Raw genomic sequence first — 18496 nt, 5'->3', positions numbered from 1 at the left:
TACACGATGATTCTTCCGCTCTGAATCCACCAACCCTTCCTTCTTCTATATATACCCGCAGTGCGGTGATACGTCTCGGGATTTCCATCTTCCACATCGTTTCTTTTGAATTCCTTTTATCCCGCCGGTCGATAAAGGGTGAACGTTCATGTGCGCAAACTTTGAATTCTTTTTATGATTCTTTTTATCCATTCAATTCTGACGCGAGCCTCAGTCATTGCGACAGTTTTTTGTACTCGTATCTCGCTTCCGCGAATATTTGCAGAATAGATTTTTTTTTTTTACATCGCCTTCAGAATTAACTTTGTTGGCTCCTCGATGAAAATGTTAACACTTTCCACTCGAGTTTTCTTTAGGTTACATTTCTTTGGAACTCGAAATGCCAGTAAAATGATCGTCGAGTTGATTCTCAAATCTCAAATTAAAGATCTCATTTTCGAAGTAAATATAATCTTAATATTCGTGGCGATGGAATAGATCTGGTAGATGGCAGAAAAAAATGCCTCGAGCGTAAATGGTTGACAAATGAAGGTCTTGATAAATACGTTGGAAATTGTAACCACGTAACCGAAACAATTTTTACGTAGCTCGAATAGACCGTTCCTAGCTTTTTTCTTGAGACAAAGAGGCTCGTGTTTGTTTTTGTCAACACGTCCGCCGATGGCCGGAGTAACATGGCGGCCCGAAGGACACACGTAAAACGTTTCACGCACAGAAACACCCTTTTTTTTTTGCGACACGCGATCCAGTTCTGTCTCGGGTCGGGCAATACAATCTGGCCGTTGGTACACAATCAGCATTCATAGCAGCCCGATGTATACATTGTACCGTGCGTGTATACTAACGCGGTCATGTTATCGCGTCGCGTATGATAAAACCACTTACGGTACAAATGTATGCACGGTATGCATACGTGTGTTTCCGATCGGGGGTACAAAGCACCCAGTGACTCGGGTTCAAAGAAAATTAACACCGGTTCGCTTTAGAATAAATTTCGTTTCGAGTCGAATCCAGTCCATTTTTTATAACGAATTTCTGTGAAACCAAAAACTCTACTTCGACGAAAAACGTCTACGAACGTTCATGATTCGATGTGTCATTATCTCAATTAATAATTAGTTGTATCGTCACGTGGTTACTGTCGATCGTTTTATTAACGTTTCGTCGGTACGAGTTCTATTATTCTTACCGACTACGGTATTGCGTCGGCATCAGCAACTCGCTATCACCGTCTTTTTGTTTGAAGTCGAGTGAGAGATCCGAAAAGAAGTGAGAGCGAGAACAGACTGGTGGAAAGAGGACAGAACGCGTGTAATGTTTTCTCTTTTTGTGTATTTTCCGAAACAATACCGTTAGTTGTTTGTACGGGACAAAGTCGAGTCGAATGCCACACCTGCCTCGGAACAAGCAACTGGCTGGACCCGACCGACTTGCTTATTTCGAGGCAATACTGTGGTAGCGATTGGACAATAATGGTGGAAGCGCACAGTGCCGCTACAGTGATGGATAAAGTATTAGTCGTTCAGGCCTAGAATTTCATTTCTGTGGAAGCAATGAGTATTCTATGACGACAGAGTTTACGCACATTTAGTTTTACTAATAATACATATACTGATAATACATATTAAGAAAAGGACGCGTCGCCAAAAAGTAGCGATGCTACCAACGTATTGCAGCGTTGGGAGATCCTATTGCCAACATATAATTTGACGAACATTATTTTAGTTATAAAAGAAAATGGTTTGTTTAGCTTTCGATCGAACTCAATTCAGACGAGTTTCATAGCGCGTCATCGTGATCCTAGACGCGTTTCCGGAAAACCGACGCGTACCATGGGATACGTCGAAGCATGTTTGTTTCGTTGGGATCAAGTACCTACATGGTGCACCGTGACTCACGGTGGACGCAAAGTTCGAGATTTAATTTACGGCTGACCTAAATCGCCCCGCCGAGAAGCATTTCTTGGACGGACGCACGAATATCGTGGACATCTCGAGCGAGTGAGTCACTGCAGCATCCTGGTAGGCAGGTTTCCCCGGAATTTCGTGCCGATCGGGTGAATCACCGGATATAGACGTCAAAAACCGTGTTTTACCGGGGAACGTGAAACTACATTCCTCTCGAAGGACGCTGTTCGAAACATAGCTCATTAACACGTTCGCTGCCAGACTAATACTCTTGAACATTTCTACTGCGATTTCATTTTGTTCGCAGACTTTAAGAAACTGCGCAACGAAACATTTATTTTGGTATTTACTTTTGTAACTTCATCGAAATTCAAGTGTTTCGTTTAAATTCATTTTCTATGACACTTAACTTACGGAATGAATAGTTTTCGTTTTTCAGCGAAAAACACTGTGTCGCCCATATATGGCTGACGTGGCGATCAACGTGTTAACGAACCTCGCTGAAAAATTAATATTTTCTATCTTAAAGCAGTTGTATATCAGCAAAAGTAAATACCAAAATAAATGTTTCGCTGAAAAATTAATATTTTCTATCTTAAAGCAGTTGCATATCAGCAAAAGTAAATACCAAAATAAATGTTTCGCTGAAAAATTAATATTTTCTATCTTAATGCAGTTGTATATCAGCAAAAGTAAACACCAAAATAAATGTTTCGTTACGCAGTTTCTTAAAGTCTGCGAACAAAATGAAATCGCAGTAGAAATGTTCAAGAGTATTAAGTGTACAAATGAAATCTGCATCGTTAATTTTCTACATTTTACGATTCGCTAAATTGTACATGGTATTTACATTTACGTTAGGCTTTACATAGTATTCGCCGCGGTCGCGCGGCAATCGCAAGTGCCTAGATGGTTCAATAAACGTCTATTGGACAGGCCCGTGGTGTTAGTAGACGAACGCACGGTGCATTGTTACTCCACGGTACGTGATTGTATCAAACATTTCTGCATAGAGATTCGTTGCGTGCAATCTTCCGAATCTCGCGACACGTTCCCGTAATCTGCCGGGTTCTCTCGGTTTCCGAGATTAAGCCGCGATCGCAAGAAACGAGCGTACGAACCGAAGGATCGTTACGGTTTACTTGTATTACATTACCATAGTACGGTGTCCCGACTGAAGCGATGTTTGCGTCTCGCCTCTTCCGTGAAACGTACCACGTCTGTCCTCCTCGAGCTTCCTATTTTCTCCGTCGTTCTTTAGAATTCGCGTTTCCTTATCGCCGGCCTCGGATCTCCATCCGTTTCCCGAGATGACGAAGGTCCGGACCACTGAAACAAGAATGCATTGAAGCGAGAATTCCCTGCCACCTGACCATTCGTTTCACGCGCCAGTTATTTCCTCGCGTCGTTACATGTACTCTGCGAGTAGAAAAATGTCGCGTGGAGTTCAGAGATGCTCGGGTGAATGAATGAAAACATTTTCGAGAAAAGGATAAAGACAGAGAAAGAGAAGAATTTAATATTTAGAAGGATTAACACTTTGCGCTCGGGTCGCTCGGACTCTGGGGCGACATACGTAATTTAAAAGTGATTTTGTGAACAGTTTTTTATGTACAGTTTCAAATTCACTTACATCAGAATACGACTAATTATCAATTGAAATGATAATACGTCGAGTCATGAACGTTCGTAGATGTTTTTCGTCGAAGTAGAGTTTTTGGTTTCACAGAAGTTTATCATAGAAATGGACCGGTTTCGATTCTATATAGAAGAATGCCTCGAGCGCAAAGGTTCGACCCTTCGAGTAACCCTTGGTGTCGCCACTATCACGGGATCGTTGTAATCAACGTGGTATTAGTTACCGCGTCGAGAACCCGATTGATAAAGTACAGTCGGTGAAGCGTTAAAAATCCGTTGCTACGACGAACAAACTCCCGCGTCTGCTTCACGTTACCGTTTGCAACGCGCGGTAAATAAAAAATGCGAAACGAACAAAGCTCGCCGAGGGATCCGGCGCGATATTATTACCAAAGGTATAAAGAACTTTTAACGACCTCTCCGCGAAACAAGGCTGCCCGTCCATATTCAATTACAGAAACTGTCGAACTTGCTCGGTAATTGCGGCTTCGTCGATCACGTGTTTACGTTCACTAGGCGCGGCTTGCTTAATTTTCTCCCGCTTTGTCTTCCTCTTGTTCTTCCTTGCCGGCTTTCTTTCGCCGGCGCATCAACTTCGCGAGAAGGAGAAAGAGCGAGAGAGGGGAAATTCACGGCGACGATCGAGGCCGTGGCTTTCGTGCAACGATCCGCTAACCAACGACGGTGCAGCCCCGAAGTGTTCTCAGAGAGGTCGACGACACGTAACAACGGGAGGAAATAATTAACTCGATGCATTATCATACGCAGAACACCGACGTGTATATTAACCTGGCCCGAAAAAAACGCAACGTAAACGCCGCGCGAGCGACGTGCAGCGTGTTCGAGTTTACGCACGAGGCGGTGTAAAATTCGAGAACCTTGTTTGGATCGCGCGTGGGTCTTGCGTTCTAGGGTACTATTTAATGCGATTTTAATCGGCGAAAGGGGTTATTGGAACGAAATGTTCAATGCTCATAGAGATATTATACATGGAGATAAATTGGATATGAATGATGAACAGAGATGGGTAAAATTCTAGGCCTCGAATAAATCTTTCGGTTGTAGAGATGTGTAGTTAGAGCGAGCTAGACTGTTTGTCTACAGCTACCAGCGCGTTCTTGTATCATTTTGATTATACTTGGAACCCTTTGGACTCGAGAGGTGACTCTCAGTCACCACCAGTGATGGCAAAACCCTGGGCTTCGAATAAATCTGATGTTTGCCGATACGTTTGTCTCGTTTCCTTCTTTGGAGAACGTTGAAAAGAGGAAACGAGACAAACGTACCGCCAAACTTCAGATTTATTCGAAGCCCAGGGTTTTTGCCCATCACCGATGACAAGGACACGAATCATTCGTTGAATTATTTTCGTTCCTTCGTTTCGACCGGTGTTACACCGAGCGCAGATGGCGTCAGAGTGCCAAAAAAGAAACGTGATTCAACCCTCTTATCGCCATCAGCTTCAATTCATCGCGAACCACGTGTTCGCGGAACGCAGGTGCCGGTGGAGCAGGTCACGTGCACCTGCGAGACGCTGCACCTGCACGTCAGCTGCCATGATTCTATTACTCCAAGGTCACGTGTCACGTGACTCCCTGCGGTCCCTTCTCGCCAACTAACGCGAAATTCGATATCTCGTTCGCGATTCGAGATCGTTCGATCTTTGCTTTTCTGGTCGTTCGAGGGAAAAGGAATTCACGCGCGCCGATCTCGCGCCCTACTCTGTCCTTGCTTTTGTTTCGTTTTTTTCCTGTCCGCGCCGGGACGAAAAAAAGTCGCGAGTGCTTAATGAACCGGCAGAAAAAGGCAAACCGCAGGAAGCGTTACATCAGAGCACACGGCGTGTTCGGGGTAGGCGCCACCCAACCGTGTGTACGATTCAACACTTGGCGTCGGTGGGTCGCTCGCGAGGCTGGCACGGGTGCTAATTAAATCGAGATCGCGATCTGGAACAGACGAAATTTCCTTGAAACCTTGTAACACCGTTCGCATCGAACACCCACATCGGTGGAAATATTTATGCGTGTTTGGGGTGCGTTAATTTGCGATACAAGTGCGCGGTGTTCAGTTACTGTTATTTCTGCGAAGTATTGTTTGAAAAAGGAACGTCCACGTGTGAATTTCGATTGGAATCGAAGATCGTGGTTGATTGAAGTACCCAATTTTTTTTGTTACATTATCTTTGTGCTGGAAACAGAGCGAGCCTACGATCTTCGTCCTCGACGCAATACTTCGACGCCACGTTCCCCAGGTTTCTATTAACGTCTCGATTCTGCTCGAAATTGACCACTCGAGGTGACAAGAAATCGCCTCGCACGGTATTGTCTGCGCGAACAACAGGTGGCCAGACAACTCACCAGGTTTCCATATCGCATTTCTGCCATATGGCAACGACCGTCTAACCGCGAACTATCCGCGATCTAAAAAAAATTGGACCGGCCAATTTACCACGGATTCCGTTCGGATTCCTTCGTTGAATATCGAGTCGTAGATTCGGCAAGTTCAGGACCAAACAGCAACGTTTATTGTGAACTGAGAGCTTTCGGAGCAGCTACTGACCATCCATGTGCTCGTTTGTTTCAGGCTCGAGCCCCGAGTTCGGTGTCCCTGACATGACGGTGATCAGCGACATCGACGAGACGGGAATCAATCGGAATCTCCAAGTCCGATACGGAAGGGACCAGATATACGTATCCTTTGATCGAACCTAAGTACACGTTTCGATTCCGCTCCAGGGATCGCGAGACACGCACGTTACCGTCGACCTCTCGAAACACACCGAGTCGATCGGTCTAATAAGGTCGCTCGGAAACAGATGCTCGTTAGTCGACGAATATAGAAGACATCTTCGTGAGCGTATTTTTAACGCGATCATCGATTATTCCGTGCCCAGGCTCGTTACCTTTCTTACGTCGAGGAAAGATAGCTCCGTTTCCGTGTAAAAAACGTATCGCTTTCTCGAGGAATATCATCTTTCCTGAAACGAAGAGAAAGAAACGATATAAATCGTGTTTAAAGCCTAACGAAACAGCCATCGAGTCGAGTAGGAATTTCAAAGTTCTTAGCGTGTAACTCGCGGACTAACGAGCACGCTCCGGGTACATGTGAAACCGTCTCGGCAAAGAGTTTCGCAAAAAACCGCGAACGGACGTCCGTTCGTTTCGTCACTCGTCGTCATTACCGTCTGGAGTTAGAGTTCAGTCTTGGGAACAACCTGCTCGAGTTTTACTCTCGTCGATTTTACAGTCGCGAGTGGCCACGAGACTTTCGAAGAGAGACGAAAGTTTCGAGGGGTATGGGGGTGGAATTTGGCTCGAAATTGGGAACATCGGGCGATCGAATTTAGGGTCAAGGAGCGAGTGAAATAAATACAAGTAGAATTCACGGTCCAGTTATCGGAATAAATCAACGAAAAATTAGTTTCTCGCCATAGATGTTGCGATATACAGAAACGAACGGGTCGCTCGCCGCACCTGTAAGGGATGAAACGAGAGAGTCAATTAAAAGTTGAGTGTAACGGAGCGAGACAGAGACTATAGGGTAGAGGGATAGAAGAAGATAGAGCGAGGCTAAGAGTAAGAGAAAAATCGTAGAAGGGGTGAGAGAAAGCTGTACGTATGAATTTTGTAGGGGTGGGGCGTTGCTCCCGGGTTGGTTCGTTGCCATGACGACAATCCCAGTCAGCTGGTGAACCACCCCAGGACCAGACCCATTCATCCGCCAAGGCTTCCCGACCCAACGACCGACACCGACGACCCACTGTCGTTTCTTGTCGAGCTTTAATCCCCCTCCCCCTTTAACTGCGCCGCGTCTGATCCATAGATAGTCCCGATAAGACGGTGAAATGATCATTCGCCACGGGGCTGGACGAAATTTTCATCCGTATACAAAGTTCGGGGAATAAAAGGTGACGGGAGGAGCCATTTTTAAATTAAAGAAAAGACCGTCGATGAAGAACGGATCCGCCTAGGGGTGGAAATATCGGCTTGGTGGGTTCTTTTGTCGAAATACCAGCCTTAATTGGATCGGTTTCTTAATTGGATCATCCGCGAATCGGGAAGAAAATAGACAGACCTATAAATCGTAGTTTACACGAGGGAGAAACTCTCCCGTTGGGTAATTTTTAATCTGTACTTCTCTACCGATTCGAATTAAATACAAGAGGGACGATACCGAACTTCCGAAGAATTTCTTTTTCTTTTTTTTTTTTTTTTTTTGTATTTAATAAGCTTAACGTCGCATCGACATCATGGGTTATTAGCGACTTGCAGAAACAGTACAGGGTTATTACATTTTGTTTAAGAACTCGATAGTCTTGCAGAATTCTACCAAGGTGTCCTGGTATTTGAAAGAATAGTTGGCTTCACTGATACTATTAATTCCAAGGAATTGTAGATGAATATAAAAGAATCGAATCGCTTAGTCGCCGAGTTCGTGCGTCGGGAATTTCATCTCGACTCGAAACACGTGCGATTAATTCCGTGAGTGCGAACAGACTCGTCCTCGAACGCGAGGATGACGCTCGGTAATGAGTTAAGCCGTCGCTTATAATTGCACGCGGAGTTTTTGCTCTCCGTTCGGTCCGTCGATCCGGAGACCGGAATTCAAACGCGTGATGCGTGTTCGCCTTGGCGATTTAGGTCGTCGTCGGTGCGCTCGTTAGTGGACACTTCCTCGTTCGTCGCGGATCCACGAAGCTCCGCGTGGGAGGACGCGTAAAGTCGCCCACGGGGTACATCGCGAACGGAAAGCGACTTTGACAAATTTCATCGTAGTTGGTTGGAAATGCGCTGAACACGTCTGCGTAACTCGAGCGCGATCGGTTCGATGGATTTTTAGATATCCCGGGTACGGTAAAGTCTCCTTGAATGCACAAATTTCTCTACGATAAATGCACAAGCTCGGAGCGCAGTAAATCAGAGTTACGAATACAGTCAGTCTCGTAAGTATCTTCGTACCTTCGATATTTATCCAAGAAATTTCTCTAAATTAAATCGTAGGTTTACTGTTTTCGAATAAATGTTTCATTAGAGTAAGTAATGGACAGTTCTTCTGTCGTTCGAAGCTCGGCGGCGAACATCAGAAAATATACGAACCCTAGAATATACGCGCAAGTTCCGAGCTTGCACGTTCAAGGAGCCTTTACTGTACCCGCTAGGAAAACGCGACTTTGAGAAAAACGAGTTTGAAGTTTCTCGAAGCTCGTATCGTGCAGCTTAGTTACTCGTACGAATTTCAGAGAATCTCGTTGCTCGCTTAATCTCCACGTTGCGTATCTTCGAAGTACAGAAAAACAAAGCTAATTTTTGTTAACCCTCTCGATGGGAATCTCCGTGTAAATTCCTCAGGGAGCGTTTCCTCATTTCCATCAGTCTCAACATTACCAACGGAATCGTTGGGTTAACGATCTAGCCAATAAAATTGCGCGCTGCACCCCACCTAAAGCGGCTTCGGGTCGATGGATCGTTGGTTGATTAAATAGCTGCACAGCGAGTCGTTCGCCTTTGCGAGCCCTTCCGATCGCGAGATAGCTGCTTCCCCGAGTTGGAAGCATCGACGACCGTGAACGAAAGTATATATCCGTTCGCGCGAATTAATATTCACCGTTGTCTTGGCGCTGATAGAGATTGGCACCGGTGACGAACGTGATTCGTGCGTTATTAGACGGAAAATAATATCGATTTCTCGACACAGACCGGCTTTGAGCCGCGGCACGTGTTGCACTCGCTCTCGAAGCGGGGAAACTTCTTCTTGCTCGATGATGTAATCGAGGAATCGCGCGAAGGAATTTGTCGGAATTAAGTAACAGGGTTGATGGTCCCCAATGAATGCTTTATTGTAAGTATGTACACGGATACACTTTATGCGTGTTACATGTTTATGATGAGAATTTTATTTTTAAACAAATATTTATTTGGAAACATCGAACTAGTCATCCAACCCTTTGCACTCGAGAGGTGACTCTGGTTAGATTTCACGCAGCAAATCTACGATACCTAATGTTTCTTTAGGTTTCATTTCTTTGGAGCTCGAAGTGTCGATAAAATAAGGCGACCTTATTCTCGAATCTAGATAGCTTAGAATCAATGGCAATAGAACGCTAAGAAACACTTCGAGTTTCTGGTAGATACCAGAAAAAAAGGCCTCGAGTGCAAAGGGTTGATTTCTTTCAGAGTTATCGAAGCGCCCCTTTTGGAATTTGAAACGATCGTAACGTCTCAGAATTAGTTTTCCACTTCCTCTAAATTTTTCTATGGGATCTTGTATTGCTTCCACCACGATATATTCCACTATTAGTGTTTGACGAATATTACTGTTCTATCCTAGTTCAACGTTCTTCAACCTGCTTTAGCTTCACTTACCGTTAAATTAAATTACCTGAAACCATTACCTTCTTGATTATTTCGAACGTCACCGTTCCAGTATCGAGGATGTTTCGGACCGGTCGAGTTTCATTTGTTCCCACGAAGGCGAAGGGTTAGGGTGCAAGAACGAGCAACTCTGGCGTCCGCACTGTTCGTTTGGCCGGCCACCCATTATCCAGCGGTACTCGAGCTACTCAACGCTCTTTTTATCGAGGCTCGGTTCTCTTTCGGGATATCGGATTAACCCTGTCCCCGGCGACATCGATGAAACCGGAAGCTGAGGATCCCCTCCGCACCCTGGTTACCCGATCGAGCGTCTACCGTCTCCTCTCTCGCCTTTTACTCCACCCGCAACGTTATCTCGTTTACCTTTCGCTTCGATCGACGCGTATTCGTTTCGCGGCGGTGTAAGAACAGGGTAAGAACTGCAACTCGATGCATCGCTTCTTCGAAAAATCGATCGGCACACGCGTTGCGGTTCAGTGATGGCCAAAACCCTGGGTGTCGAATAAATCTGAAGTCCGCCGATGTGTTTGTCCCGTTTCCTTCTTTGGAAAATGTTCGATAGTTCTACTCGAGATTTCTCTCTAAATTTCGTCCCGTCCATCCTCTTTAACGTCTCGATATCTTCGAGCACTAATTTTTTAGCCTTCCGATTCCAATTTATATCCCCGAATCTCATCGAGCAAGTGCTATCGCGACATCGAAGGAGTTTCTTCGCGTTTCGTGTACGAGCCCGAGTTGTTTCGCCATCCTCGACTGTCCATTGTCCGTTTTTTTCTCGCTGCTCGTGCCCTCCTTCGGTATCCGACGTGGAGAGGGTAGCAGCTCGCTCTCATTAACCTCTCGCTAGCAAAGCGCTCTTAGCCGGTTTCAATTGCTTTCGTCGAGGATGAGCTTCGCCCACCTTTTAGCGGGCGTTTCGCGGAGGAAGGGGTGAATCCGGAGGGCCGGATATGCGACGGCTTTCGAGAACTCTATCCTCTGTTTACGAAACCAGCCGACGCCGGCGAATTAGGCTAACGTAAGCGAACGACTTCTTTCCAGGTCGAATGTACGCGACACTTACGACTTTTCTCTTTCAAGAAAATCTACCAAGTGTCTTTGCGATCTATAATTAACCATTTGCGCTCGAGGCATTTTTTTTTTTTTAGTATCTATCAGCAACACGAGATGCTTTCTTAGGATTCGCGACGATGGAATGCCAAGTTTAGATCGACTTCGAAAATTTGAGATTTGAAAATCAGGCTACCTTTGCTTCAACGACAGTCATTTTATTGACGTTTCGAGTTCCAAAGAAATGAACATTGAAGGAAACCTAGCGGTGACTGAAAGTCACCTCTCGACTGCAAAGGGTTAATTAAGTAGGACAATATATATAATTTAAAAGTGATTTTTGAACGTACGATTTCAGTTTTACTTACATCAAGATACAACTAATTATTAATCGAAATAATATACATTGAGTCGTGGATATTTTTAGACGTTTCTCTTCGAAGCAGAGTTTTTGCTTTTACAAAAATTTATTATAAAAATGGACTGGATTCGATTCGATAGAAAAATTCCTCGAGCGCAAAGGTTTAATAGAAATGCATGAAATCTCTATCCCATAATCCTATATACCTAGTTATTCATTTATGTCTACTTTCCATGAATATTTACAAATTTTTGTCCGAGAAAGGAATCGATACACAAAGAATCCTATAACCTATGCATAATCCTACAATAAGTCACGTTTATATTTGAATCATAGGGGAAGGTAAGCGCATACCGAAATAATTCTGTGCTCATTAATAGCCCAGACTGGTTTATCAGTCTAAGAAGGGTTGAGCGCGTCGCCTCGTTTCGCGAGAGAATTCTTTTTGCGGTCAGTCTCCTTTTGGGTCACGCGGAGGACGCAGGCTTGTATTTTATTGAAAATTTCATGCTCTGTTTGCGCCGTGTCGTTTGATACCGCGAGATTCCCCCTTTTCTGGGTCAACTACCCTCTTTGCGACATGTGCTGACCTCCGAACGTTTGCTGACCGTCATCAGGCTGCGGACGTGGACCCAGTTTGCCCGTATAACATTACCGTGGCGTTCGTACCGTGCACGATGACCCAAGAAAACATCGACTGACGATGTTCCGGCCTCTCTGGCTTTCGACGTCTTTCTCGTGCTTGTAGAGATCTGTTTTTAATTGGAGTTTCGGCAGCTTTAAATTCGCTAGTGGTGATTATACAGGGTCTTCCATTGAGAGGTTTAATTTTAGATTTAAAAAAATAGAACGCTATACGCTTTGGAGACGATATCAGGTGCCCTCATATTGCGCTCCATATTTAATTGTAGGGTTTGTGCTTTGAATTAGAATAATATTAATAATACATATTAAAATATTAGAATTTTATTGAAAATAAAGAAATTCCTTTAAAAATTTCAAATGAAACCTCTCAATGGAGGGTTTCGTATGGACCCCCTGATAATTCCATAAATTTCATTAATTTTAAAAGCGCGCAATTTCCACGTGAAATTGATATAATAAACGCAAGAATTTTTACCGCTTTCGAACGAAATTCCGGGAAACTCGCGGTTAGTTCGGGAACGTTTCTCGTTGGTCCGCGACAAAAGTGTGGAAAGATTGATATCGCGAGCGACAATGCAATGGCCGGAAACGCGGTTGTCCGTAAGAAGTTTTCCCCGACGGACCGCGAACCGACGGCGACGCCTATTTTCTTTTCCACGGGCAGAGTCGACGAAAGACGCGCGGATCGTTGGATCTCGAGTCTCGAGATCTTTGCGCACGATCTCCTTCGAATTTATTAAGAGAGATCGAGAGCAGTTTCGTTTTTCTTTTCTCTTTGTCGCAAACTTCGTGAAACGATTAATTGTTCCGTGATGTTTCATAGTATTTCGTAACGTTAGAGGTTCGATTCGCGGAAAGGTTTTCCCATCGAGTTACAAAGACGTTGCCGTCGACGACGCCTTTGTCGTTGTTCGTCTTTCTAGTCGGATCGATGAACCTTCGTCCCGGGTGACTCGAGTCCTGCGAGTGACAAGAGAAGAGGCTACCTTTACGGTCGCAATAAATGGAGGAAATATTTGCTGGCTAGCGGAAAGGTCGTAGACCGAAATAGACGTAACATGCGAGGACTTTGAAAGGTTGGGTGAAAAGGTCCTCGGATGTTCGGCCGAAGGAGAAAATATGATAGTCTTTTATCGAAACATCACCGGCCTTCGTGAGAGACGCAATTTTTGTGCGAGTTTCGATTCGAGTTTCGAACCGGGTCGAGAGCTCTCGGTTTTATGGCTGGGAAGCATTCTGGTTTTGTTTTTCACGTTTAAACGTAAATGGAAGAGATACAGATGTGGATACAGACTTCGCGTTTGATCAGTTTCGCGTTAATGATGCATTCATTTTGCCTTTATAATATTTCTTACTCGACTCATTTGACCAAAAAGAAAATGAAAAATTCTTGATTTACTATACAACAGGTACCCGAAGTGGGGATTAAAATATCGCACCAGCAGAAATTTCGCTTCTCTCTGATTTAGTCAATTCTTTGAAGTATTCGCGAGTCGCGGGACGCCCTGAAGAATTGTTGCAAAGGGTTCCCTTCGTCCTGTCGCTCGAAATGTTGCAGAAGGGTACGGTTATACAGTCAGCCCCAGAAATATTCCTACCCTCTGTGTCTATTAAAGAAGTTCGTCTAAATGAAACGATAGGCTTGATGTTTTCAAATGAATGTTCGATTATAAATATACACATGGATAAACTTGACACTTGTGTAAATATATAACGAATATTATGCTGAAAAATGTATTCGCAAACATCGAGGTTATTATTTCATTTAGCGTGTCGTTTAATTTCAAATTCTTTTAATAAGTATAGAGGAAACGAATATTTATGGGACAGACTGTAGGTGGCGTGTTATCCCCTTTTTCGCCGACGGCATTCAACCCCGTGAGTCATCCCTTCGGGCTCGCAACCGGGTCTGACGTCATTTCGGCGATCCCCATCCCCGAACGGCATCGAAACCATGTCATCGTTCGGTTATTATGCAAGGGAGAACTACGGGACTCGCAATCTTCTCCCGGGGATACTTGGAGGTCGGCTGTTGGGTTACAACCAGCGAATTCACCAACGACGAACGTCTCTCGATAATAACGCACTGACAAATAGACAGAGGGTGGAAGGAGCTTCCGGGAATAGGGTTTTTGGTGAACACTCGTTGATAGGTTGCAGCAGATCGTAGATAGTAATAGCGAGCTTCTTTGCCTCTTCCCAAGGGGATGGGCCTGTACACTTATCCCAGAAACTTCGGGAATTGCAGTATGTGTAATAAAACTGGGAATAGCATGTTTATTAAGGGGTAACACCACTCTAGAGACCGAACGAAAGGCCTAACTTTGATCGTTAATTTTGAGAACGTCGCAAAAGGAATAGGATCTTTCTTTTTACAGGGTTTATTTAACAGATATTGTAGTATTATGGGGGAGGGGGGGAGGGGAGGAGGGCCGAAAAGTAATGTCATTTCTTTTAAATTAAATTCAAACAGATACTCTTAACAATTTTCTATTTCTAAGCGATTACGTAATCACCGTCGTTATCGATAGCCCTTTGCCATCTAGTGCGCAAAATTTTTGATAAATAATTTTTCAGGTTCTTTAGATATTAACTACACCCCCCCTCCCCCCCACCCCCCTCCCCTCTGTAAAAATCCATGAAAAAATATAGGGATTCATTTTTATTCGAGTACTTATCCGCTCGGACACGAGCGTCGAATACAAACGGTCGGGCAGGAGGTTCCCACCTGAACGTTTATTTCAGACAATATCGTCGCGGTGTCGTGTAGTCTCACCGGTGTGACGTCACACGTGCATCGCAGCCCCGTCGAAGAATACGCGTCGCATTATCATTCAAGGCGGTTCACGAGGTCGGGGAATGAGAAATAATGCCGTCGGCGCGGTTCTTTTCAACGACGGTAAACACACCTTCCGCCCTTTTGCTCCTTTCTTTTCTTTTTTTTTTTTCTCTCTCTCTCTACCTCTCCCTTCCTATTTGTATCTCGCTCCTGGCCTGATTAATAGGCGAACGACTCCGTCGAATGCATCGATTCCCAACGACTCCGGCAATATTTCCCTTGACTCGGTATTTCACTGCAGACCTACACGGGATCCATACTGGTGGCTGTGAACCCCTACAAAGAGGTGGACTTCTACACGAACGTGAGTAAACGGAATCATTACGAGATTATCATTTAATAGGGCGTACTTAAGGTGAATGCTGTTTTCAATGCCTGCGGTTTAATCGAGCAATCGTAAATCGAGCAATTGTAATTTCATCTAATTGAAATATTTCCCTTATTGTATTATTAAGAATGATTGGTGTAACGCAGGAAATCAGAAGCGAGACGAATGTAACGCTAGCGCGGACTGGATAGGGGGTGCGCTGGAATCGCGTGGATGAAATTTTAGGGACTACAGTTTTCGTGAAAATTCGGAAGAAATAATTGTCGCGAAGATTAATTCTTTGCGCTCGTGGCCATTTATTCTGGTATCTATCGGCAACTCGAGACGCTTTCTTAGCATTTTATTGCCACGAATGCTGAGATTGACCTCTCGAATGAGATCTCTAATTTGAAATTTGAAAATCAGGTCACCGTTGCCTCAACGACGATCATTTTATCGATACCTCGAGTTCCAAAGAAATTAAACCTAAATGAAACCTAGAGAGTGCTACTTGAGAGTCGCCTCTCGAGTGCAGAGGGTTAATCGTCGTGAAAAATGAAAAAAAGTACAACTTTTGGTTAGAAATAACGCCTACGCAACTAATGATGCGTACGCAACTTTGCTGGCAGAACGAAAAACAATGACGATAGCGTGGGTCGCTGAAACGCGCAACACTTACGCACTTCCTGCGGTAAATGTAAGCCGGAAGTACCGCCGAAGAATAGTAAATATTAAGCATGGACTCGCCGGACTCGAGGAACACAGAAGGCCGCACGTGTCGATCCCCCTCCGAGATAAACAATAATTACCCCCCTCCTCGATCATACAATTAAAAACTTGGCCACGACTTCCATCATTAAACACTGGAAAAATTCTCGGTCCAAATCGACTTCCGTTTGAAACAACCTCGATCTGCGCAATTAATAATTAAAATATTCGGTCGAACCAAACGTAAGTCACGGTATCGCTAACCTTGGTTCCTCTTTTCTCGATTTCTATCGAATTTCGAAATTTTCTATTGTTCCCAAAATTGTTTAAACTTTCTCTCGGAAGAATGATAGGAAAAGGAAACACGTGGCGATTTATTTAGCCGGTTTTATACGCAGCGACGTTACGACGGGACGCTTTTATCGCATTGGAATTGCTAGACCTCGGTTTGAAAACAGGAAACGGAAACCGCGACGCGCCTTTCGCGAAGATATCGCGAAACGACGATCAACTCTCGAAGGATTTTCTGGGTCACGGTACTTCGTCGCGACGAGTTGACAGCCGGCTTGATTTATTCCTTTTTTCCCCCGATTCAACGACGCTCTCTCCCTATCGACCGTTCGACGCGCATTTGTCGACCTGTTATACCCCTAATGACCCCCGCGTTCACCTAACAGAACGTCGAGATCCAATTAAGCCACGCACGTAACAATATTATGTTGTTGCCGTTGCTGTCGTTATTGCCGGTCAATTTCCCGTCTAATTAGTAGATTTTAATACGGTTCGATCGTTGGAATTTAATCGGGTCGACGTTTTAATTTCGATTAATCGCTGTATTTCGAATTGGACTGAATCAGGCTACAAGTTATTAGGCGTTTGAATTCATTCTGTGGTCTTTTAAAATAAATTACCATTTATCTATAAAGAATCTGGTCGGGGATGGTTGGTACTTCAACGTAACAAAATGACGAGTGAATATTTCTACTTAAATCAGAGTTACGAGTACAGTAATTCTCGTAAATGTTCGTACCTTCAATATCTATCGAATAAATTTGTATAAATTGAACGATGGATTTACTGTTTTCGAATAAATTTTGTAATTAGAAGTACAGTACGTACTTATCACTGTCATATCATTCAATTTCGACGAATTTCTTCGATAGGAATACTTACAGAACTGACTGTATATAAACGCAAAGACCCTGAATTCATTTCTACACCTGCTAGTATTTCTATATTCCCTGTGCATTTCAATTTCAACAATGTCCGACACGCCCAAGCCCATCTCAAACAGCCCTCTTTTATAATTAGTATTATTCTCTAAAGCAAATGATACGCAACGGCATTTCCACGCCGTCTTCGAAGACACTCGACTCTAGGAGAGCGCAAGTGTCGCTTCGTTAGCAGCCGCAAATTGTTTCCTATCGCCGCGAGAGCTGACACGCTTCCGAGTGCCCTGTTACACGTGCTCCTTAGTCGATGATCGCGTGGCACTTTAGTTTTTTTTTTATCCCAGCCTCCCCAACGGTCCACCTGCTTCAAATAAACCCCGACCATTCCCAAATTTCGCCGTAGCAACGCTTAGAACGTGCGCGTGTCGTTCCATTCGTAACTTGGAGAAAAGAGTGTCGCAGATGTTTGACTCCGGTATTTTTTTCTCCTTTTTTTATTAGTTACCTTTTTATTCATCTCGACGGAACAAAGTGCGAAAAGTGACTCGATTTAGTCGTTAATCCCTCCATTCGAAGCCACTCGAGACCATATCTGCCGATCGAAGCACTCGAACAACGCTAACCGACGACGTTAGCTTGCGTTACGCGTCGGGGTTGGTTAGATTAGGGTGCAGCCTTCGCGAGGTACTTATTTCGGGATCGAGTAGCAACCACTTCGAACGTAAATATACCGGTCGACGACGACAGCCTGGCCGTAAAACGGTCCTCCATGGTCGCGTACTCTTGCTCCCCGACTGAAACAAAGAGGGCTGGATGGATTAATATCGTATCTAAAAAAAGAAAAAAGAACGCGTCACAATAGAACTTATTCCTGGTCAGAGTTTCGACCCTTTCGCTCCAAACAAAGTCTACGGAAAACGTAGACTGTAAAACGTAGACCGTAAAACGTACTCAGACCGCAGAGGATTAATTACCGATGTTGTGTCAGTTTCGCTTTTGGTTGACGAATCGCATGCGGGTGTACGAGTAGCGAGGTAGCTGCCAACTAGCGTTTTCCGAATATTAGGCCGGCAGTTCCGAACGGAAATCGAGAAAAAAGATCTCTCGGGACCCTTTGATGCAATCGCGTCGCTTCGACTTTGTGAGTGGGAATATTCTTCCGGGAGCCTGGATTTTTCAAGAAGTTAAAAGGGATCCTTAATGGCGGTAGTAACGCATTCAACTAATGACCCCTACGCCTCGACACTTTTACCGGGAAACTTCCGCTGTTCCTGATGAATTATTTACGGCCTTTACCGAATTGATAAATTCTCATTTCTGCACAGTAATGAGGGCGCCTGAGAACTTGGATATTTTTTTAGTAAGCTTACAAGAGGAAGCTCGGGTTACCCTGGGATTTAGTTAGTCGTTTTTAGTAGAATTCGAAGCAACTCGAAGCAGTTTAGAATTCAGGCCCGGTGGTTAAATAAAAAATCGAGTGGAATTCCTTTTCGTGATT

General features: G+C 44.4%; 1 protein-coding gene across 4 annotated transcripts in view; it reads left to right on the top strand.

Moving 5' to 3' along the window:
- LOC128893867 (myosin-I heavy chain) overlaps nt 1-18496 on the top strand; it is a 40289-nt gene that overhangs the window by 1615 nt on the left and 20178 nt on the right. For all 4 annotated transcript variants that reach the window (XM_054155154.1, XM_054155153.1, XM_054155152.1 and 1 more), the window contains exons 2-3: nt 6129-6235; nt 15053-15115. In XM_054155154.1, coding sequence (XP_054011129.1) covers nt 6129-6235; nt 15053-15115 — 170 coding nt within the window. The remainder of the gene's footprint in view (nt 1-6128; nt 6236-15052; nt 15116-18496) is intronic.

The sequence above is a fragment of the Hylaeus anthracinus genome, unplaced genomic scaffold, assembly GCF_026225885.1.
Source record: "Hylaeus anthracinus isolate JK02 unplaced genomic scaffold, UHH_iyHylAnth1.0_haploid 3, whole genome shotgun sequence".
NCBI lineage: Eukaryota > Metazoa > Arthropoda > Insecta > Hymenoptera > Colletidae > Hylaeus > Hylaeus anthracinus.
The sequence above is the reverse complement of the archived record's forward strand: the minus strand, read 5'-3'. Positions and strand labels throughout refer to the sequence as shown.